This window comes from Quercus robur, chromosome 12 (assembly GCF_932294415.1).
Source record: "Quercus robur chromosome 12, dhQueRobu3.1, whole genome shotgun sequence".
NCBI lineage: Eukaryota > Viridiplantae > Streptophyta > Magnoliopsida > Fagales > Fagaceae > Quercus > Quercus robur.
In genome coordinates, this window is record NC_065545.1 from 5,486,670 (window position 1) to 5,510,912 (window position 24,243).

Below are 24,243 nucleotides of genomic sequence, written 5' to 3' on the forward strand. Positions count from 1 at the left end.
TTCAAAGCTTTTCCAATCTCTGTCTCAGTGCTACTCGTATCAGGAGACGAACCTTTTTAGAAAAAGATAAAGGAGAAGGAAGAAGAATTGGAACACATGGAAGCACTTCAGCAAGCTCTTGTCACCGAAGAGTGCCAAGGAAGAAGAAGATGGAGGACATGAGCAGAAGATGGAGGAGATGAATGAGGAAGATGGAGGACATGAGTAAGAGAAGGAGGAGAAGAAGAGGGAAGAAATGAAAAGAAGGAGAAAGGAGCAAAAGAGGGAGAAGGAAAAGCCCCAGGATGGAGCTGGAGGTGGAAAGAAGAAGAAAGAAAAGTAAAGGGTGGCACCAGTGAACAAAGAGAAGAAGAAGCAGGGGCATTTAGTCCCTGCCCCAGTCCTGACTCTTAGCACACCGGTACCACATTAGATATGCTCATGAGAGAGCGGGTGGTGATGATGCTGTGTGTCCTCGGCTCAGTCACGTCGAAGATGCGACGTGACGAGTTCCTGCTTCGGATTTTGGCTGAAAGGTAGGCGAGACAAATCTTGAATCTCCGCCATCCTTGCCCCGATCGAGCCATCTCAAGCGTAGCAAGAACAAGGTATTTTTGGGAGGGAGAAGGTTTCTTCATCACCCATGACTGTGGCGAACGTATTACAAGTCAAGGTATAATCAGAGGGTAAATGTGAATTCTGGGAGGAATCTAAAGACTTCAGTTTTCTGGGGGATTAAGGGATTCACATATGGAAGAAACAACTCATGTCCACCCTCTTTAAATAAGGGACGAAAAGGACGGCATTAAATATGTTCAGACCTTCAAGGAAATCTGCCAGCGAGAATGTGCCTGTTCCGCTCCCCCACGTTATCAGTAGCCATTGAATTCGAGAGACCTTGTGAAGGGAAAACATTAAAGACCTACTTCGGGTAGCCAAACGGACAGAATGTATCAAGGCTAAATCAAGAAGGATATCTCGTAGATCGGAGCGTTTCATGGGTATTTAGAGAATTGCCAACGCCAAGGAAGGGTCGAATTAAATGAGCCGTAATGAAGGCCCGGAGTTACCAAAACCCCCCTTTCCAACCAAGAGGTCGGACAGCAGGGTTTTGAGGAGCTATTGTGGGGCCCAACAATATATGGGCCAGGCCCATTTGTTCATGGAAGCTTTAAGGCCCAATCCGAAGAAGATGGTAGTCCAAGCTCATTAGTGTAAAGCACACATGGGCCCAGAGAGGCAGCCGAGGACGGTGCAGCCCTCGGTTTGGTCCAAAGCTCCACCAAGAAAAAGGGGCAAAAGTGGCATAGGGACAATCTTAAAAGAAAATCTGAAATATTTAGGACAGGCTGCCCTTACTGCTTTTCCCCGACTGAACTTGGCACCTAACAGAGCTATGCTCTTTAGCTTTATCAGCTACTCCCAACGACTTAGGTCTGGGATAGATGGGACAAGTATCAGTCTTGGAAAGGTCGACCCTACACGTGGACGAAGGAAATTGAACGCATGCTAGTATAAAAGAAAAATGTGTAACCTAAAGAAGGGGCTCCAGTCCCACGGGGAAAAGATGAGGGGTTCCAGAGGTGAAGACACCTGAACCATGTATGAGCTCCTTAACAAAACCACCGCCGGGTAAACACGACTTAGCCTTTCGATCCCACTCTCTACAAATGATATTGTATGGGCCCATTTATGTGCGAACCCAACTCTACTGCGGTTTGACGCAAAACATGTCCCTACAGTTACGTACTTCTTGAAACCTAAGAATTTAATTTGTTACTTTTAAACTATGTGGTTTAATTTGTTACATGCTTTAAATAATTTTTTTTTTTTTTAATCTAGTTGGTCTAGTAGTTATAGAGACAAGATACATTTTTTCTCACTTTCATTTTTTATTGTAAATTATGCTATAGTATGTGTTATATTTTTGAATTATTCTTGAACTTGAAGATTTCATTGGTTCCATTGAAATTTTGTTATTGACTTTGGTAGACAATTTAGTAATTTATATTAAAAATGAAAATCTTCAAAATTTCATTATGGAGATGCTAAAAGATGAAGTTTATTATATGAAAGATCATCATCAAGCATATTTTTAATAGGAGATACAACGTTATTTTTTTAGTATATATTTTTGTACATGTCTAATATAAGAATACATGACTTCTATATACTCATTAAATTTAAAAGATGATAAATTCTCTTAGTAAATTAATTTGTGTATATATGTGTGTGAGAGACTTAACTAATTTATTAGTATCATAACTTGGCCCCCCAAACTAAAATTTTTGGCTTTACCCTTGATATACACAATATTTCACAACAAATCATATTATTAATCAGTTGACATTTCTTATAATATATAACAATATCATCAGCGCCTATTGTTAGTCCTTCACTACAATTTAAAATGGCCAGGATCAATCGTGATGTTAGCATCTTTGAAAAATGTACTGGGTTGAATGATAACAATGAGATAAGGTTAAGAAAGATCCATTTATGAGGTCGATGATTTTGCTCATTTACATTTTGATTTTCACTTTCAAATAAATAATAAGTTTAAAATATTTTCACAACATTTTTATAATAAATTATAGGTAGTAAGTTTTTATTAGCTATAATTTGAATAATCTACAACTCAAATCATCCACAACTTAAATTACTTTTTAGCCCACCCGTAAACAGTCAATAACAACCTATCACTTAAGATTTGTTGTGAAAATGTTATAAAAATATTGTGACCAATAATATTCCTCGTTTTATAGATTCCTGAAATTCCATAGGTTCACATAGCCAACTAACTATTGCGGTTTCGTCAACTAACAATTGATTGAGAGCTCCTTCTAGAAGGGAGTTCGGTTTTGTGATTTAATAAAGATTTTTTTTTTTTTTCAAAGGAATAAATAATCATTGGTATTACATTATTACCGTCTAAAATTGAACTATTCAATGCCTCCTTGTCCAAGTCATATATATTTAACCTCTCAGTTCATCAAAAAAAAAATATATTTAACCTCTCATTTCTTTTCAAAAACACGTCTTTCCCTGTATATACCAGTAGTTTTTGAAAAGAAAAAGAAAAAAAAAATGGGGAACTTGCCTAAGCTTCCTCTCCAAGAAGTCAAACAATAGCAGATCCATGAGGGGAAGTTTCTATGGAGTAGTTTTCAAACTTGACAATTTCACAATTTGACTAAAGATTGATTGGATTTGGTCCACAAGGCATGGCCTTCATTAAGTACCTGCGACCCCCCTGTTTTTCTCTCTATCAATCACCTAAAATCAGCCCCAAACTCCTCAAAACTCCTCCTCCTCCGGTTTCAGATATGTATAGTATCCTTCTCTGTGGCAGCTGCTCTTTCCCTCACGAAGAAGAAGAAAAAGAAAATAACATATCTGCTTCATTACCGACAAAGAAATCAAGAAAGGGTAGTAAGAACCCCTATGCCACACGTGGGCTTGATAAGTTCTCTGAACTTTTAACTGATCTTGATGAGAAAAGACAGAAGATTTACACACAAATGGGTGCTGAAGGTATCTCTCTCGTGCGCTTTGTCTACTCCAACTCGAATGATTGTGTTCCAATTGTGGTGAAGTTGAAGAAGGTCCGTAAGGGAGGCAAAGACAACAAACATGTAAGCGTCACACAGACCAATTCAAAAGCTGTGGATGAGATTGTTGAGGCCCCAGTTGCTTCGAAAGAAGTAGAGCAACCAAAATTGGAATTATCAAATGAAAAAACAGAGAACAAGAAGAAAAGCTTTTCATGGAACGTGAAGTTGGATAAATGGAAGCGACCATCTTATTATTTGCCGGTGATTATAATCTTGATCTTGTTGTCATTAGCTGTGTATGGTCGACCTTTTGCTGTAATATGCACCTCAATCTTTTGGTATGTATTCCCTATCTTAAAAGACAGCTCAAGTACCAAAAATCCAGCACCAACGAAGAAGAATTATGTAAGAAGATTCAGCGAGAATTACAAGAGGGAGAATGAGAATATGAAAGATTATAAGAAAACCTATTCTGGGTCTCTGGAAACTACTTCTCAATTACATCGCATTCGACGCAAATCCTTGTGAAGAGTTTACACTTTTCTTGTGTACTAGTGATCATGTTCATTGATGTAAATTAGTTTTTTATTTTTTTTTGGGAGTGAATCCAATCATTTTTTACACGCTCACAAATGTACATTTTTATGATTTAAGTTTTGAGTTAGTTTTCTCAAAAAAAAAAAAAAAAAGGTTTTGAGTTAGTCTAGAAAATCAAATATGTAATATGTGCTTGCTTTGTTTGGCATATTGTGAGTTTGTAAATATTCAATGAAAAGTTAGTGGTGATCCATCGATTGTGGATTGATTATCTACGCAACAAATTTTGGTTTCAAAAATAGTTTTGAGGCTACATGAGATGAGAGAGAGTTAATATATTGTTGATAGAGGAATTAATGGGTGGGATTGGGAATGATGACAAAGCCTAAAGGAATAAAAAGATTGCATATTAAAGTCACGCTGTGATTTTTGAATCAAAGGATTCTGGTCAAGCCATTATTACGCTATAGGTGGCGTCGCGACTGGACTGCCAAGCAATGTCGCAGAAATTCTGTTTCAAAAACATCCAACTATTTGAGAATTTAAAAAAATAATAATAAAAAATAAAATAAAATAAAATAACAGAAAAAACAGAAACAAGAATGCTTGGAAAAACGAAAAATCTACTAGTACGACCGGTTGAATTGTTCATATACGTAGGCAGCATGACCGGCTAAGGCTAAATGGGCATATTCGCAGGAAAATGTAGTGAAGAGATTGAGAAAGAGTCGTGGGGGGCACAATGGATCTTTTATATTTGTGATTAGCAATTGGAAATGGATTGATAAATAGGATTTGTCATGATTATCACTAGGGTGCAAGATATTTTAAGTTCAAATATTGTTACTGTGGATCTTATAGCATTAAAACTTTTAATTGAAAAGTAGTGCATCTTCATTAAGAGTATTGCCACTCAAATGATTGGCACATTTTGACATTTCCATTGAAGAGATGGAATTCAGATTCAAAATCTCTCTCCCATTGTATCATTAAATTATTCTTAAAAAAAAAAGTTGTGTATCTTAGAGTGTTTACTATGATGATACTAAAAGTTTTAGTTTTTTGCAATTTAAAAAATTACTTTATCTATTTTAACATCGTCACTTTACAATACAGCAAACATCAAATGTTCTATTTTCTTTTACCACTTCTTTTAAATATTCTCTCTCTCTCTCTCTCCACCAATAAACTCACACTCACACCTCTTCCTTCTCAACCTAGCAAACCCACATCCACCACCACACAAAAAAAAAAAAAAAAAAAAAGCCACCATAACCCACTAGCCACGAAACCCACTCAACCACCGCCATTGCCATAACAACCATTGCCATAGTTACTACCACCCACAACCGTAACCCCCAATCACCAAAATCACAACCAAATCATAAACCTAAAACCAAATCACAAAACCAAACCCACTATCGCATAACCACCACCAGCTAAAAAAAAACCCACAAAGAACCAACAAAAATCCTATCGGACAATAGATCGGACCACTGAAGCTCCATTGTCGGATTACCAAATATACTATTAGACAACGAAGCGAAACCGAAAATCGGACCATAAACCAAACCGGAGCCACGAACTACAGTGAGAGAGAGAAGGACGAGCAAGAAAGGGCTTGGATGAGAGAAGCTTGGAGAGAGGAAGAAAGAGAGAGAGTCAATGTGAAGAAATAAGAAAATAGAGAGAGAGAGAGAGAGAGTAGGGGTGTGCATGGGTCAAGTTGAGGGGATTTTTTGACCCAACCCACATGGGTTGGGTTGGGTCGGGTTGAACCCATGGGTTGGACAATTTTTTTATTACTATTATTATTAAATTAAGCAGAAAAAAATATATCACACTTGTCACCTAAGTTGATAAACAAAATATACATTAATATATAAACTAATATTCCAACTTAATTGTAAACAAAATATGTTTAAGTATCCAACTGAGTTGATAAACAAAATATAAATGAACTAGTGTCCTAATTCACTTATAAACAAAATATACATGAGTTCCTAACTCAGTTATAAACAAAATATATCTAAATTTTTAATTTTTTTTATTAATTATATAATATATTTAAATATATATTAAAAGAACTAATAGGATTTTATATTATATATGACAGTAGGAACCGAGGAAGTGCTCTACAGCTGGTTTTTTTTTTTTTTTTTTTTTATTAAATATATAATATATTTTAAACATATATTAAAATATGGGTGGGCCGGGTCGGGTTTGGTGGGTTTGTAATTTTATGACCCAAACCCACCTTGACCCGCTATTAAAAAAAATTTTGTAACCCAACCTAACCCACCAAGCCCTAAAAACCGACCCAACCCGGGTCGAGTCAGGTTTGGCGGGTTTTTTACTCACCCCTAAGAGAGAGAGAAGTTATTTTAATTGAAAAAACAAAAGTAATGAATATAAAAATATTATTTTTTATAACTTTTGTGCTACAATAGACCATAAATGGCAAATCACTATAGTTCAATTGCTTAAAAATTTAACAATAACATCATCAATGTAGCTCTATTTTTGTGGTGCATGTTGTTAAAAATAGCAATATGGCACATTTGAGAGCATGAAGAGAAAATGAGGAAAGCAATAGAAACAAATTGGGCACAACTTAGGTACTATTCTTTAGATACCCCATTTAAAATTTAGACACCTGTCTAACTTAAAAACTCAACTAATGCCGTTAATAGCTTATTTTTTTTCTTCCAACGAGTAATTCATATTATCTCTTTGATTTTTCTCATCCTTAGATTCCACGGCCCCACTTCTACCGCCAATGATGGAGGAGTTCCTCTCCGATTTCATTATCTTATTCTCTTTTCAATTTCGTCTTCTTCTTTTATTTTATTTTATTTTCAAAAAATCACAAGAAGCACAATAGAGGATTTTGAAAGAAAAGGTGAAAAAAATGAATCTAAGACAAACTCTTTGCTCTTGAACTGGAGATCTTGATCTGTCATTTTTTACACTTCTCCAGCGTCTTTGATTCGCCGTAGTCGGCACTTCTCCGGCATCGTTCAAACTTGTATTCTTTTTTTGATTGGCACTAGGTGTACAGAGCAGAGCCCTGACTAATCTTGGGGTGCACAGGCTCTCGGCAAGGTGTTTCCTGCAAATGCACCTCGCGTAAGTTAAGGGGCAATTAATGCTATGTTTGGAAGTTTGGAGGGAAAGGAGAGCAGAAGGGAATGGTTATCCTCCACCTTATTTGGATGTTTTTAAAATTAAGGGGAAGAGAAATAATTAGCATTTTCATAGTTTGTAATTTTGTTAATATGGTTAGGGTAAATCTGGTAATTCATTTGGTCAAGCATTTTTATGCTCTACTCTCTCTCCAAATCTCTCCAATTTAGGGAATTAAAAATGAGGGTTTAGAAGAAGGGGTGGCAATTCGTGTTCACGTGTCGGGTTCGTGTCATGTCAACTCATGAGTATCCGACTATATAGGTTAACACTAACCCAACATGTTTATTAAACGAGTAAAGATTCCTCAACCCTAACATGACCCATTTATTAATTAAACAAGTTAGTCATGTCAACCTGTTTATCAGATTTTATCAAAATAAAGAAAAAAAAATGAAAAAACAAACAAATAAATATTTTTAATATAAAATTCAGAACTAATGAGTAATTGCATTACAAATAATCATTTAAAATTAAAGTATATTCCAATATCACAAACAAGTAATCACAATATGTTAAAGAAAATAAACCACAACAACTAATAAGTTTATATACCTAGAGTTTGAAGGGTATATTAGTAAAATGTTATTTAATTAAATAGGTTAGACGGGTTAAACGGGTTCTATATATTGAACACTAACACAACCCATTTATTAAACAGGTCAGTTATGTCAACCCGAATATGACACAAACTCATTAAGTCTCAACTCATAACCTACTAATTTCATGTCATGTCATGTCGAGTTCACAAGTCATGTCCAATTTTGCCACCCCTAATTAGAAGTAATTAGAACCCCTCCAAATCCCTCCTCCTCCACCCTTAAAAAACATCCAAATAAGGTAATTTAACTTACTCTCCCTCCCTTTACTCTACTCCCCTCTACTCTCCATCCATCCAAACAAGCTATAAATTCCCCTAGTCCGATGGCCCCAAGGGAGTGAATGCACACATGGCTGCTCGAACCCAAGACGTTCAGGTGTCACGACTCATCCCAGAGTACACCTGACCAATGCGCCACACCGCTTGGGGTTAAACTTGTCTTCATGCACCTCAAATTCCTTTGGTTCCCCTTACTTCAAACACAGCAGCATGAAATTGTGCAAAGCCTTTGATTGTTCAAAGCTTTTTGCTTCTCTCACTTTTTTCTTTTTAACAAAACTTTTCTCGCTTTTTCAAAAGAATGAATGAGAGATCTGAAAGAGAAGGTGAAAAAAAGAAAAGAAAAAGAGAATTAAAAAAAGGAAGAAAAGAGACGGTCTTAAAGCACCCTTTAGCTAAGTTTTCTAATTAGACGGGTGTTTAAATTTTAAATGGGATACCTAAGGTACTGTATCTAAATTTTGCTCAACCAAATTTATTAGTTTGAACTTTGAATAGCTTGCAATATATCTATACACAAATATATATATATATATATATATATAAAAGGTTTATTCCAAAAAGAAAAAAAAAATGTCCCCACCCATCATTTTTTCTTATTTCAAATTCAAATTTTATAAAAAATAGTACAATTTTGTGAACCCCATATTTAATAACCGCTATCGGCACAATTTGATTGAATCAGTGTTCTAAATAAAACCTCCCACATATGTTACTGTCATAAGTTTTTTTATTCTATGTATTCTAATCTCATATGACTTCACACCCAAAATTGAAGTGCATTCTCCAATTTCTATTCCAATTCATGAGTTTTTTTTCTTTTTTTCTTTTTTTCTCGCTTTACAAATACTTAAGAATATTACTTGATTAGGCAAACAAAGTTTTGGCTGATGGTAGGTCCTATTTTTTTTACCTCTTATAAATGTTTTTGATATTATAGGTGTCAATTTTGGGGGTGAAGTTTAGCAGCGTTTGTGGTGATGGAGTAGCACAATGGACTTTTTTTTTTTTTTAATTTTTTTTTATAATAATTTGTAAAATTTTCTCTTTGGGTGCTATTTTATTATTCTCACTCTCTAGCATTTTTTTTTTTTTTTAGAGAGATTTTCAACCTATAACGTTCGCTTCTAATGATAATTCTTTATCATCAGGCTAAAACAACAATCAGTTTTTGATGTAAGTGATAGTTGAACTTCAAATCTTTTATTCAACCATCAGAAATTTCACCAATTGAGTTAACTAAAACCCACAGCATTAAAAAAAAATTTAAATGTTCATGATGATGCATAAACAACCACGCATGTTAATGACCTAGCAGCATTCATATATTCTAGTAATTTTTTTAATTTCTATTTTTTTGTTAATGACCTAGCAACATGCCAAAATGCTCAATTTTTTTTATATCACCTGAATCTTCAAGTACACAGTTATTATTCTATGTTCCATTGACTTCTGAAATACGTTTTTTTTTTTTAAAATGTGACACTTGTGTTTCAGGTCTTTATTTATCTTATAAATTGATTTTGAATCTCCCCGTGTCATTGAACAAATGGGCTTCCTTACTATTGGATAAGTTGTCAAAAAATGAAGTAGTTAATCTGGCCTCGGATCTTTTTTTTTTTAATAAACAATTTGGCAATCATCTTAACCTGTTTCTCCTACAGTCCTACTTAATTAGTTGCTTGTGTGAAGCACTTCTCAATTATGAAGTTAGTAGTAGACATGAAATTTGGTTGCGATTGAGAGTTATGTGAAATCATATTATGTCCAAATAAGTGTATGAGCTATTGAAATGTTGGCAAGGATCTTTTCCCTTGAAGCTGATACCTTTCCAGATCTCTTGGCCACACAACCACATATATTAAAGTTAGTTTGCATATACCAACTAGCGTCAAATCTTGAAGACCAAAGTGAGCAAGCAATTATTGTAGGAAATTTGTTATTCTAAACAAAGAAAAAGAAATGAATATAATATAATCACAAAAATACTCATTGCACGCTTACTCGTTCGAGAGGCTGATAAAGCCAGTTGTAGAGGTCAAAAATTGATGTTCAGAAATAAGAATGGTGTTACGGCAAAAGTGCAAATGCTTGCGAATACATTGTTTCCTATATTTCTAGTAGCAAATAATTGTCCAATTCTGACAACCAATTGCTACAAATTTTTTTCTTTAGTAAGCAACCAATTGCATATACCTATGGCATTACAAGCTGCTAGTAGAAAATAAATCACCCAACAACCCCAACAGTATGTGTTCCGACGGGGGCAACAGCATCAGTCCAGTAGATGAAAAGGGAAAATTACAACCAGTGAACCATAGTAATGGGATGAATGGTGAGGTATTGGGTTCAAGATCCATAGTTATGGGATGAATGAGCCATAGTAATGAGCCAAATTCAATATTTCCACACTTTTCATTCAACAACAATACAGCAGGATAGCAACACAAAAAAGTAACGTATAGGAGAAAGAAAAGGCAAAGGGAAAGGGAAATATCAAACGACAAAATTTAAACATCTAAGACTCAACTTCAGCACCTTCCCTTGATAAAGGGGAAAAAAAAAGCTCAATAGGACAACATACCAAAAAGTCCTGCTTTTACTGAAGACAGTGCATGGAGATGGAACTGGCCCATTTTGTTTCACGCTGATTGGGCAGTTGTGAATTCATCATCTTAGTGCGACCAAAACAGAAAACACAGCCACTGCGAATTTTACAGTGAATTTGATATGTTGACATTTTTTTTTTGAAGTCATTAAATTGATCCCACAACAGTAAATTCAGCTGGTGGCTCCAATACCATTGGTACCACTGAGGCATTGCACAAGCAATAATAGAAACAACTACAAAAGCAGAGAGGAAAATAGGATACAAAAATTAGTCTTAACAACACTATCTAAAACAAGGATACATATTACTTTTGAGGAACTGGTGAGAATTGACTCATTCAAGTAATTCTACCCATCAAGAGGAACATAGTTTTCCTTCCACCACACAGAGCTTCAATTTTGGGATAAATGAAAAGTGGTTCAATTCAAATTAAGGGAACAAAAAGAGCAAGAGGAAAGCCTAAATAAAATGGAAAAGTAATTAAAAGGTACGTTATTTACAGAGGTGATGGGATATAATTTTGGATAGGATAGAATGGCGGAGAAGTGTTCATATGTCTGTCCACAATTTGTTTGTTGAGATTTTTGAGAATTCATACCATCTTCAAAGTTTTGCAACAGAAGCTTTGTTATTGTTGTTATTTGTTCTAGATATACAACTATACAAGCTTGCTAACATAAATACTAACGGTTTAAGTTACAAATTTGCAAAACCATACAAATCAATGCAATTAAGATGTTGGTAAAATTAGTCATACTTGATTTGGTTTATTTCAACATGCGTCAAAAAATTGGGGGATGGTGTCAATGCACAAAGTTTGAAGAAACAACTAAATATATCTAAATTGTGTTTCCACATTTCAGTTGTATTTTAAAACAGTAAAATACACTGGAATGAAGAAACTCTAAAGTCTCTAATATCTAAAGTGCTTCCTTTTTTCTTAAAGAAATAACGTGATTTATTTGATTAAAATGTACAAAAAGGGGCATACTCCTAGGACACACAAGTATAGAAAAAGTAGATTAAATAGCATAGCTTTCTTTCCAGGACAAGAAATTCTGATTTGGAACTATACCTAGTTTTTTTTTTTTTTTTTTTGATGGATGAACAAGACCTACTTACCCCACGACTCTAATGCTAGTCTAAGAAGTATACCTAGGTAACAAAAAGATCAGTAACTAATTTCATACCTAAAAATCTCCATCAGACCATAATAGACGTGTGTTTTTTCCTTTATATCCTTCACCTGCCAGAAATGCTAGGGGTTCTACAAACTAAAGTTGAATTGCCACTAAATACCACATGACCTTGACTGACAAACAATCTTCAAATACGCCCTTCTCTATACACAATCTTCAGAGCTCATTCTTTTCAGTCATTTGGTCATAACCTGGCTTTCTTCTACTTTGTTCAACAAACATAAAATCTTTTTCTAAAACTGACCCAGCATGTGCTTATTCTTCCCCCCCCCCCCCCCCCCCCCCCCAAAAAAAAAACGGAAGAAGAAAAACTAGGGGGAGAAATATTGGTAAGAACTAGAAGAGTCTTCCTCTATTGATTTCATTATTTTTCCTTTTTGAGCAACCTATTATGACTATTAGACAGCATGAACTTCTTTTTTTCTTTTTTTGTGATTGGTAATATGAACAAAATATTTATCAAAATTTCAGCTGTAGTATGATATAAATGAGCTGAAACCACCATGTCTAACACCTCCTGTTGTATAACACATCTAGAGGAGTTCCATTGATAAACACCAAACTGTGTCAGACTGATAGACCTATAACCCATGTATTTGTCATAAAAACCCGCTTATTAGTGTCTATACAGTTGATATTGCATTAGTAATTCAAGCCTCTCATAAATCTTCACTTATGGAGGTGCATAGTTACAATAATACCATAACCCTCAATTTACCATATTATCAATGTCAATACATAAAAAACACAGTCAAGTATAATGCAACACAAAGTGTAAGATGGCAATATGTGACAGACAATTAAACATGATAAAAAAAAAAAAACAACTACCAATGAATACCAACCAATCAAAGTAAGAATAAGCAGACATAAACAAATCTACAGTTGAAATAAAATCAGAGATCAAATACAGCATTCTCAACTGATATCATCGTGAAAATATTCCTACAATAAATAATCAGCAGAAGAGCAAATATATTACAGCAGGAAAATGTAATGACATCAATTCCCCCTTCAAGGAAGAAGGTCTTAACAATCAGGTCCCAAAAATCCTATTCCCATCAAATGATCTATTGCAGTTCCTTACCTGAGTCACTAAGTTTCAGCTACTAAAAACTGTCATATGGCACAACTGACATGGAGACTTCACCTAAAAGTGTCTTTCAAACTTCTCAATGGGCAAAAACAGTGTCATTGCGTCTTGGTGGTCTATCAGGAACTGAACCTGGCTTGAATTTGGAAGCCTCGTGTCTTGCAAGTTCATTAGGAACACTACTGTTACTCTGGATAAGCATCTGCTTGAGATCATAAAAGACATCAGAGTCTGAAAGAGTCAAGAATGTAGTGGCCACACCCGTCTTGCCTGCACGTCCTGTTCGTCCAATACGATGCGTGTACATGTCAATACTCCCAGGCATATCAAAATTAATGACATGGGCGACATCGGGTATGTCAATACCACGCCCCGCAACATCAGTGGCAACAAGGACATTGTATCTCTTCGTCCTAAAACCCTCAAGACTAATTTCCCTCTGCTCCTGCGACTTTCCACCATGTAAGGTTGTAACACGATAGCCTGCCTTATCCAAGTTCTTGGCAACATTATCTGCATTCTTCTTAGTGTTAACAAACACGATTGCAGTCCTATCACCAAGTTCGTCAAGCAATCTCTGTAACCTAGAAAACTTCTCTGATTCCTTAACCATCATCACATGTTGGGATATCAAGTCGGTGGTCTTTCCAGCAGTGCCTATAGTTACCACAACAGGATTCCTCAAATACTTTCTAGCAAGGCGCTCCACCGCAGGCGGCATGGTGGCACTAAACATATAAGTGGTTCTATAAATCTTCTTCTCATCGAGCTCTTCATCTTCATTTTCGGGTTTCAAATTGCTAGAAGGCATTGCATCCAACACACCCATAACCTGTGGCTCAAATCCCATATCTATCATACGATCAGCCTCATCAAGAACAACATAATTACACTGATTGAGAACCGCGTAACGCCTCTCCAAACAATCAATCAAACGCCCCGGCGTAGCAATGACAACCTCACACCCTTGCCTAATCCTAAACCCTTGTTCCTCAATGGACTGCCCACCAACAATTGAGACCACTTTGATCCCCAAATGCTTAGCGAACTTATTAGTTTCTTCCTCAATCTGTTGAGCAAGCTCACGAGTGGGTGCCATTACAACGGCATAAGGCCCCTCGGCCTCGTTCTCTTCACTCATTGGAGGTAGCCTAGTAATGTAAGTAAGCATAGGAAGAACAAAAGCAGCAGTCTTACCAGAACCAGTTTCAGCAATCCCAATCACGTCGCGCTGTTGCAGACCGAGTGGAATGGCCGCCATTTGAATAGGCGAAGGCTTCTTGTACCCGGCTGTTTCGACTGCCTTCAACAGCTCTTGACTCAATTTGCTCTCTTCCCAAGCCCTCATAGGGCGAGGAATCTTCGAACCCTTATAGGAGATATTGAAATCCTCTCTGAAAATCCTCCAATCTCTCTCCGCCATTTCCTCGAGCTTCTTCTCACTCCAGTGTCGATCGACTCTCATGTCGTACGGGTCGTACTTTTCAGCAGCTTGCTCTTTGAGTTTCTGAGCCGCAGCCTCCTCTGGCCTCTCCTCCACCCCATCCTTCCGGCGAATCTCCTCGCGCATCTCCTTCTCGTTCTTGGCGGCGAGCTTCTTCTGCTCGCGGCGATCGACGCCGGCACGGAAGCCTCGTCCGAACAAGAGCTGAGCCTCGTGAGGGTTTTGGTACAGTGCATTCATGTCACGAGAAGTGTCCTCCGTGTTCTCCCAATCGAACGAGAACCTGAATTTCTCGCTAGGTTTGATAACTCGCTTCTTAGGCTTCTTCGACCCTAAGTACTGCTCTTTAATGGATTCGAGCTCTTTCTCACGCTCTCGCTCCGCCAATTTCTCCAACCGCGCACGCTCGCGAGACTTAGCATCCTCTTCGCGCTCACGGTCTCTATCGCGCCGATCTCGGTCTCGTTCCCGGTCTCTGTCACGGTCACGGTCGCGCCTGTCACGGTCACGGTCACGATCACGATCGCGGTCGCGGTCGCGGTCGCGGTCACGGTCGCGATCGCGATCGCGATCGCGGTGGCGATCGGAATCGGAGGGTTTATTGAAATCGTTGCTGTTGTGGTGGTTGTTGTGGCTGTGGCTGTGGTTGTTGGAAGCGGAGGAGAGGAGGCCTTGACGGCTTTTGTTGATTTCATCGGCTTCTTTTTGACGGCGTTTTAGGGCTAAGGCTTCGCGCTCCGCTCTGGTTAGGAAGACGGGTTTCGCGGCGGAGCTTGTGACGTTGACGGCGGCAACGTCTTCGGTTAAACTACGTTTCATGGTTGAAATGAGAGAGAGACAGTGTGTGTGTGTGTGTTAGAGAGAGAGATCGCTTGGTTAAGTGCAGGAGGGGAAAAGATTAGTGGATATAGTGAGTGGCGCAAGTCCTAGAGCCTTCCAGAAACACAGGTCGGTGAGACTGTGTGTTCCCGAATAGGGGCTGTGTTATTTCTAGTATGTGGCCCAAATTAACTTTACTAAGGAAAATCTAAACTTCGGCCCATTTCTGCTTGGGGGTATTTATAAATTACCAAAGAATGTCCTGTAGTATTTTCAACCGATATGGGATATTCTGAGCAGTGAGTGAGCAGTGAGCAGTGAGCATGTCTTATCTTAAAGAAAATTATTACTCCCTTTATCCTATTTGAAAAGTCATATTTTTTAAAGAAATATCATTTATTATCTTATCTACTTTATAAAAATATATAAGCTTACAAAATTATCCTTAAATAAATTTATTAGTTTTTTTTTAAAGAGTTATTCTTAATGAGACAATTAAAAAGATGCCCCAATTAGATTGATTTTTTTAAATATTTGTTAGTTTTCTTTTCAAATAGTTTTGAAAATAAAGTATAGGTATAATAGGAACATTAGTAAACTAATAGTTTTTACTTTTAGAAACAGGATAATATTTTGAGCCATCCCAAAATAAAATAGAAGACAGACAAACTGAGACAGGAGAAGTAGTATTATGGTATTATTAACATGTGACTTAAGAATTAGGGGCAGGTGGGGCTTGCATTCTATAAACGCATATTTTGGAGTTTGGTAAGTTTTCAAAATTGCACTTAACAGTCTTATTGTTGTGATTTTAGGCATTTTTTTATTGCACCCTTTTTGAGTTGCAATTGCAAAACACTTATAAAAGCAAGTCTTCAAAATACCTAAAATCATAAAACTGAACCAAACTAACTTAATTGAGAACAACTTATCTACTTGTTTGCTGAAAACTTAATTTGCTAAAAATACTGTAAATAAAACGTAAAAACTAAATAAAATAAGTAGAAGACTCACTTAGAACCCAAAAATAGTATTAAAAAAAAAGACAATAAGCTGACTTATAATCAAGATTCAATGCACACTAAGGCATGGTAATTAATCCCAAAAAAAAAAAAAAAAGGTAAGGTAGAGTGTGATGAAGGAACCATTTGTATTGAAGTGATATGAGAGAAGTGGTGTGAGTGAAGCTCATGAGAGTAAGAGAGATGAGAGAGGAATGATGCACAACTCTTGATTTTTTGGAACATGACTTGTACTAATTGCTTAACTAATTATAAGGAACAAGTAAATTTAAGCATTATTTTAACATTCCTTCTCGTGTGCATAGTTAGACTTTTTTTTTTCCTACTTCTAATTAGACTATCTTTTAATAAGTATGACATTGCAAATGACATTTTTAACTTTTTAAATAGAAGGTAGAGTGAAAATAATGTTTGAACTCATGATCAATTTCTTTGATATCATGATAAACAACAATTTGTCCTAAAAACTTAAACTCTTAAAAAATGATTGATTTAATCATTTAATTATTATTCTAACATAACTATATATATATATATATATGTGCGAGCCCAATGGCTACTTGATGGGCCGGGCTTAGAATTGGACTTACAATTTACTTGTATTAGTGGGCTTAGTGTTTCCTATTGAGGGTAGTTCCTAGCCAAATGACCCAACAGCACCCCTAAACCCTCACGAATTCTCTCACTCTCCTCTCTCGGTAACTCTCTCTCTTGATGATACTAGCTCCCCCTTTCTCCTATTTATAGCTTGAGGTTTGTGGGGGTTTCATGATTGCATTTTGGTCTCACTCATGTGGGTGGGGTCCAATGTGATTATTCCTGACATGGAATATATCCCATTAGAAACAGTGGTAGTGGCATTGGAACTGATTTCTGCCTCCAAAAGATCGTCTGACAATGATACTTCCCAAGGCAATACTAAGCCATTGGGGAGGTATGTTGTTCTAGGCATACACACTTCCGAACAGATCATAAATGGCCGGACATGGGCTTGTCTATCACGCACTCAAAAACGATATGGACTTACTAACTCTCTCTCTTGATGATACTAGCTCCCCATTTCTCCTATTTATAGCTTGAGGTTTGTGGGGGTTTCATGATTGCATTTTGGTCTCACTCATGTGGGTGGGGTCCAATGTGATTATTCCTGACATGGAATATATCCCATTAGAAACAGTGGTAGTGGTATTAGAACTGATTTCTGCCTCCAAAAGATCGTCTGACAGCGATACTTCCCAAGGCAATACTGAGCCATTGGGGAGGTATGTTGTTCTAGGCATACACACTCCCGAACAGATCATAAATGGCTGGACATGGGCTTGTCTATCACGCACTCAAAAACGATATGGACTTACCATGGCTCTTGGACCCAGTTTTGGTTCTTGAGAATAAATTGATATGAATAATCAAAACAAGCTAGCTCCATCAATTAGCTATTTGATTAGCGTAGTCTGTACTCTGTTGCGTCCCTGCCCCTTTTTTGGGTACATTTTTGGTCTCATAAAAAATTCACATGATAATTGCATATGCAAAAATGAATGACGCCAATAAAAGTACTTTTTGAGTTTTTATTTTTTATTCTTTTGGTTTAAACCCAATATAAGTTTGTTCAAGTTTGGTAATTTCTTTTGTTCATTGACACAAGTATCAAATACCTTCAGGGTAGCATCCAAATGGTTGGTGGCACCGGGTTAACTCACTTTGTTAGAATTCCTTCTAGTGAGTGTGCTAGTTTAGATGCATTCATAAGGAAGTCCTGTGAAGAAAGATGCAAACACGGCTTGGATAGGGATCTTTTTTCACCTATATTTTTTATCGACTGCAACAACTAGTTCCAGCCTCTCTCTCTCTCTCAAGTATATATAAACTATTTCAGTTTGCTTTTAAACACCACTGCCAATCATGAGTTCACGACCAGCAGGCCAAAACTTTTTTACCATCGCAGGAGATTAGGACCAGGGAGAAGAAAAAACAACAATAAGAAGAAGAATGTACAATAGCAGCAAAGTGGTCTTTATTTACTGAAACTTTGTTACAGTAGCTGAAAATATCAGACTATAAATTGTTATACATACTGGGCTAGATTTTATCATCAAAATTAGCAAAAAGAATGAATTCGCTTCTCAAACTGTAAGCCATGTATGGAACAATATCGACTTGGGCATCACATTCCCTAATCCTGCAATGCACAAAAGCTCAAATAAGTGTTAAAGAAAAACAGCAAAAGGAAGTACATAGATAAAAAGTAACATATACTGGTATCATTTAGAGATTTGGCCAGTGAACAAAATATAAACTGATCCTAGAGGAGATGGTCTACAAACACAAGAACATCCTTTTAACTAGTTATAGTATTGTCATTTCAAGTACTTAGTTCCTAACCTTAAATCTCTTACGGCGTGCGTCGTCAGGACTGAAGCGAGTATTTTGTTGTTGACGTCTAGGAGCTTCACTTCTGTAATTTCCTACTGCCATTTCTGGCATTCTACTAGTCCTGTCCTGTGTGTTACTTCTTGAATTTCGGAAAAAGATATCCTTGTCCCAGGTAACCTCATAATCGGCCTTCAAGCGAGCTCCTTGCTGTTCAACAGCAAGCAATATTTAGTAATCAATGAGACAATAGGTTCAAGAATGAACTAACAGACAATTTAGTCTAGGTATCTCTTCCCCAGCTTCCTTTCTGTCTGCATCTTTATTTGAATGCATGCAACCTTTTCGAACTAGCTGATTAGGCACACACTTAAAATGTACATTCAAACTGACCAAGCTAATGAATGGCAAACTTGGACAAGTTCCCCCTTAAATTGTCTACAGATGAGGAAGATGATACATAGATATTAAGTGCGAATCTATCGAGGTTAGCTCAAAAATGGGTGGCGATGTGTAAGTCAAAACGAGTTAACAATTCAACATATGACACTTGAGTATCTAATGTCAATCAAACATGAATAAGCATCTTATCTTATGCTCGTGTGGGTAAGAGATCCACATGGTTTAAACAGAGTATTCAACGAATCTAAGATTATCCAATTCCATGCTACTCCTTTTAATGAGAAGCACAGGAAAAAGACACACATATTGGTGTTCCAAGGACATCCAATGCCCTAATACCTGCCTTTCATGCTTAAAAACTCATCCATCAGGTTTAAGATTCAAATGCACGATGGCAAATAAGTAAAAGACTGGTATTTACTCTCAGTGATTCATTATTATAGATCGAATATGGTAGATAATTTTGACAAAATTTAAAGAGACACCAAGGTCCTACCTTCTGTAAGGAGCGGCCGCATAACACCTTCAGAGCATTATAGAAGTCACTGTGCTTCTCGAACTGAACTACAATCTTACAATTAAGACCCGAAACTACGCTCATAGTTTCCTCTGCTTCCTTACCTAGATCATTGTCCTCTGAAACATTAAGATCCCTACATAAAGCAAGTTAAAGTATCAACAAGAAGGAAGATGCATAATCAGCTAATTCCATTACATTGCTGACACCAAAAGGTATGTTTTATTGGCAATGGGCAATGAAAACTTACCATACAGAATGAATTATATAAAAGCCACATACAAATATAAGAACATAGATATACAAAAACAACAAAGTCATATTTACAACTTTCGGAACATAACCCCCAACACAGGCACTTTAATCTTCTATATTTTCTTTAATCCCTTTTTTTTCTTATAAGCAAGAGAAATATTATTAGGAAGGGTCAAAGGTATTCAACATGAAACCCTTTTAGTTTTCAATGTCACCTTTTCCTTAATATGTCTAAAATTCCAACCTGAACTATATCATGTCCATTGTTCTTTTTCACTAACAAACCTTTTCCACCAAATTATGAAAATTTGAATTAAAGAAACTTGGAAGCATCACTCGGGTCTCAGCTAATACTTTGAAGTTCTAACCTTTCAGTAATCTTAGCAAAATCACCAACTAATTTTACACAACTTAGGAAAATCTGAAAGAAAAAAACTTGAAAAGCATCACTCGGGTCTCAGCTAATATTTTGAAGTTCTAACCTTTCAGTAATCTTAGCAACATCACCAACTAATTTTATACAAATTAGGAAAATTCAAATGAAAGAAACTTGGGAAGCAACACTCGGGTCTCGGCTAATACTTTGAAAAGTTCTAATATTTCAGTAATTTTAGCAATATCACAAACTAATTTTATACGACTTCAAGAGGACAATAACAACATAACAAAAGGTTTATGAACTAGTACAAAAAATAAGCATATTTATAGGCCGCATAAATAATGATACCTTATATTTCCAAGTCTAGAAAAAATGGAATGTGTAACCAACATGGAAGGCTTTGACGAAACCAATGGCTCCGCAAACCACCGAGACGGAACACCTCTCATTATAATCGTATCCGGCTCTTGCTTCCCACCCCTTGAATACCCTGCCAACCAAAAAAAATACATATCAATATTTTTTTTACAAGTAAAGTAAGGGGTTTTTGCCAATTATGCTGTTTTTGCAAACATATTTGTGGCCAAACTCGAAACATATTAGTTATGTGACCTCATTTCGAACTCGAGTCTCCAATGTGAAGAACTCAAAGTCTCTAAAACTCGAGTTCCATTGTTTTTCTACATATTCCAATATGTTTTCCAAAAACAGCGTAATGGGCAAAAAAAATCAAGTAAAGCAAATTCAAAAGACAAACCGCGATTTCGAAAAGCGTAAAAATCCTCCCAAGCTTTCTTCATAGCTTCGAAATCATCAGAAGCCGGAACGGCGACGTTTAGCTTGTACTTAACACCTTCAAGGTTCAAGTCCAACCCGTCCATTTTTTCCAGCAAGTATTTTCTCCAATCCAAGTACTTCTCCTCCAAAACTTTCACATCTTTTTCTTCTTCTTCTTCTTCGCTGTTTATTCTGGTCTTGCTGAGAAACCCTAGGTCTCGAATTGCGAGAGAACCTTGAGCCACTGGATCATCGCGCTTCCGCTTCTTGAGGTCTCCGAGCCGTTGGATCTGGAGGTCATCTTCGGGAACGGTGATTGGGACAGTGAGAGAGGACTTGAAGAAGTCAAGTAGAGCTAGCTTTAGCTTCCACTCGTTGATTGGCTTGCTCATTGTCATGGCGGCTGTTGTTGGGTTTGGGTAGATTGTGAAGTTGAGCTTCACGCGCGGCACGAGAGTGAGCCCCTTCTCTAATTCTAGGGGTTTTGTTGGAGGAAGAGAAACTAAGGACTCCGTTTCGCTCATTGCTCAATTTTCTGTATCTCTCTGTCTTTGCTACTTTCACTCTCTTTTCTCTGTAAATTAGGGTTTTTGCTTAGTGATGATATTGGGGTTTTGGAAATTGGAGCAGAAGGGAGAGATGGAGAAGAGGAAAATAAACACCGTGTCGTGGTTTTACTCTAGAGGTAAAACGCCACGTCGTTCTGCATGCTCAGCTCCCAAGTGCTATGTTTTTTTTTTTTTTTTTTTTAGGTTGTTAAAAATATATACTCCATTTGTTCGATGTTAATGTTTTTCTAAAAATAAGTCATTTAAAAAAAATGTATTTTAGAAAACTATTTCATTTTTTTATATTTTTTAATAATCTCAAAATGAAATAGAGTTGTTTTTATTAGTTTTTATATTATCTTTTAACTTCTTTTATTTAGTTTGATGTGAGATAAAATTGTTTTTTGAAAAAATTTTAACATAAAACAATCTATAAAAAATAAATCATATTTTTAATAGGGTTTTTCGTTAGCCAAATATAATTTTCCTTTGACCTTTTTTTTATGCTACCAAACACAAGAAACATGAAAAACTCTCTTGACAAAATATTTTTCATATAAACAAACGAAACATAATATGTTGCTGCAGCCTGCAGCTCAAACCTGTCTCCCTAAACTAATATTTTACATATGGAGAGGTAACAGGGTGCGTGGTGGTTGATACTTGATACTATTTACCACATAAGAAGATACTTCATGCCCCCGACGTATGCAAACAAAATTCTCCACAACTTTTGCCATAGCTCCTAGGGGTGTTTGGTGTCAGTGTTTAAACACCAAAAACACTTGACACGTATTTCTATAACACTCAAACACGTTAAACAACAATACATGAAAACCGCTACCAAACGGTAAGTGGTGAAAATAAAGTTTATGGATACATGTAAAAGTGAAAGTTCAACAATGTCAATCGTCATCAAGTTGTGACAAATGATGTGGATCATGGCATCCTATACGAATTGCTTTTTGTTTTTTCTTTTTCTCACAACATATGAATCCCATACGTGTAAAAGGGTTGATGCCTTGATCGAGAGATAGGAAGGGAAGAATGATGGCACATGGAATGAAATGAACCATAAACATGAAGTGGAAAAAATAAAAATAAAAAATTTGTGAATATAAAGAACTGTGACAATAATTAACAAACACCAAGCAAATCAAGCCCAAACTCATTAACTCAATCTAACTTAGTATTCGTTTGGCAAAAATTATTTTTGCCAACTTATTTTACTATTCAACTTATTTTTGCTACTATTCATAGGTTCCACTACACTATTAACACTATTCATGAGGTCTCACTCTACTATTTCAGCTAACTTTTACCTTTATCTACAGTATTTTTACCTAAAAGTTTTTAGTTTCAGTAAAATAAGTGAATCTCAAACGAACCCTTAAAGAAAAAAAAAATTGGTTCTATATGAGACTTTTGGTCCTGTATGAACCCAACCCACTAACATGTCAAGTTAGACAACAACCCGACCTGACCTATTTTAAGGGAACCCTTTTTATGTAAGGTAATAAGTTGTTGGTGTTGGCTCATTTTTATTTATGGGCCATTGAGTTAAGGTCCTTATGAGCATAGGAGAGAGAGTTGATTGATTTGGCCTAATTGGATGTGGGACAAAGACAAAAAATATTGCATTTAATTTATGAAAAAGGTTTCAAGTTTGTAAATCTAATTAAGGATTTTAATATTTAACTAAATTCTTGATCATTTTGGCCTCATCAGAGATCCAAGATATCATTAAGAAATTTTGATGTAACCAATATATCAATATATTATAATTTTAACATATTTTACGATATATTTTAGATCTCAGCTAAGAAAACTAATCACAGCAGAGATATCACTTTTAAAAAAATATATATAATAAAGCAAATATGTACAGGAAAATTGATACAATTCTTGATATTTTTCACAAGTTTATTTTTCACATGAAGGGCCTATTTAGGATCCACAAATTTTGCTGAAACAAATTTTTTTTTTGCTGAAAGTACTGTAGGTAAAGGTAAATGTTAGTTGAAATAGTACAATAAGATTCATAAATAGTATCAAAAAGTGCAATGGGACCCATGAATAATAGGAAAAATAAACTGAATAGTAAAATAAGTTGGCAAAAAATAAGCTAGCCAAAAGGACACAAAATTTAGATATCAAGAATTTGTTGATATGATATCCTTGCTATTTCAGGTGAGATAATTTTAACCGACACTTAAAAAAAAATTAAAAACTATTTTGAATTAATCTAGTTAATATAAAAGATTGAGAGCACATGATAAAGAATTATTACTCAAAAGGTAAACCATACACCAGCTACAATTCATCAATCATCATAAGGAGGCAATGAACCTAATGACCCTGTTTTTACATGCTTACAGAAACTATAATAAACCCCCTTCCTTCTCTATTTTCACTCCTAAAAGAGATAGAATCTATGTAGCAATGTTTTCGACGTTCTTTATAATCGAATCAAACTACCATTCTATCTCTATCAGCTCTTTCATATGCTACAGCGTTTGGTTGGAATTAGCAAAGAGGCAGAGGTGATGGATAATAATTATCTGTAGACTATATACACTTATTAAGACATGAAACCAAAGCTAGAAAAATCCAATACTAGAGTAAGATACAGCTAAATCGACTTTTAGTTAGGAAAAAATAACTAGCAAAT

General features: G+C 36.1%; 3 protein-coding genes across 3 annotated transcripts; 1 reads left to right on the forward strand and 2 right to left on the reverse strand.

Annotated features, from left to right (window-relative positions):
• Positions 1–3,002: 3,002 nt before the first annotated feature.
• On the forward strand, positions 3,003–4,354 carry LOC126709779 (uncharacterized). Its single transcript, XM_050410117.1, has one exon. The coding sequence runs from the start codon at positions 3,204–3,206 to the stop codon at positions 4,059–4,061; it is 858 nt and encodes a 285-aa protein (XP_050266074.1). The 5' UTR covers positions 3,003–3,203; the 3' UTR covers positions 4,062–4,354.
• An 8,462-nt stretch (positions 4,355–12,816) lies between these two features.
• LOC126710510 (DEAD-box ATP-dependent RNA helicase 21) lies at positions 12,817–15,513 on the reverse strand. Its single transcript, XM_050410994.1, has one exon. The coding sequence runs from the start codon at positions 15,300–15,302 to the stop codon at positions 13,119–13,121; it is 2,184 nt and encodes a 727-aa protein (XP_050266951.1). The 5' UTR covers positions 15,303–15,513; the 3' UTR covers positions 12,817–13,118.
• A 2,808-nt stretch (positions 15,514–18,321) lies between these two features.
• On the reverse strand, positions 18,322–21,740 carry LOC126709453 (uncharacterized). Its single transcript, XM_050409703.1, has 5 exons — positions 21,005–21,740; positions 20,596–20,737; positions 19,593–19,749; positions 18,707–18,904; positions 18,322–18,503 (listed from the first exon to the last, which is right to left on the reverse strand). Exons 1-5 carry the CDS (start codon positions 21,546–21,548, stop codon positions 18,498–18,500), a joined length of 1,047 nt encoding a protein of 348 aa, XP_050265660.1. The 5' UTR covers positions 21,549–21,740; the 3' UTR covers positions 18,322–18,497.
• Between the last annotated feature and the right edge of the window lie 2,503 nt (positions 21,741–24,243).

Coding starts and splice junctions, on each gene's coding strand:
- LOC126709779 (XM_050410117.1), top strand. CDS start 3,204: ATGGCCTTCATTAAGTACCTGCGACCCCCCTGTTTTTCTCTCTATCAA.
- LOC126710510 (XM_050410994.1), bottom strand. CDS start 15,302: ATGAAACGTAGTTTAACCGAAGACGTTGCCGCCGTCAACGTCACAAGC.
- LOC126709453 (XM_050409703.1), bottom strand. CDS start 21,548: ATGAGCGAAACGGAGTCCTTAGTTTCTCTTCCTCCAACAAAACCCCTA. Junction 20,738..21,004: donor TTACGCTTTTCGAAATCGCG/GTTTGTCTTTTG, acceptor TTTGGTTGGCAG/GGTATTCAAGGGGTGGGAAG. Junction 19,750..20,595: donor TCTAGACTTGGAAATATAAG/GTATCATTATTT, acceptor TGCTTTATGTAG/GGATCTTAATGTTTCAGAGG.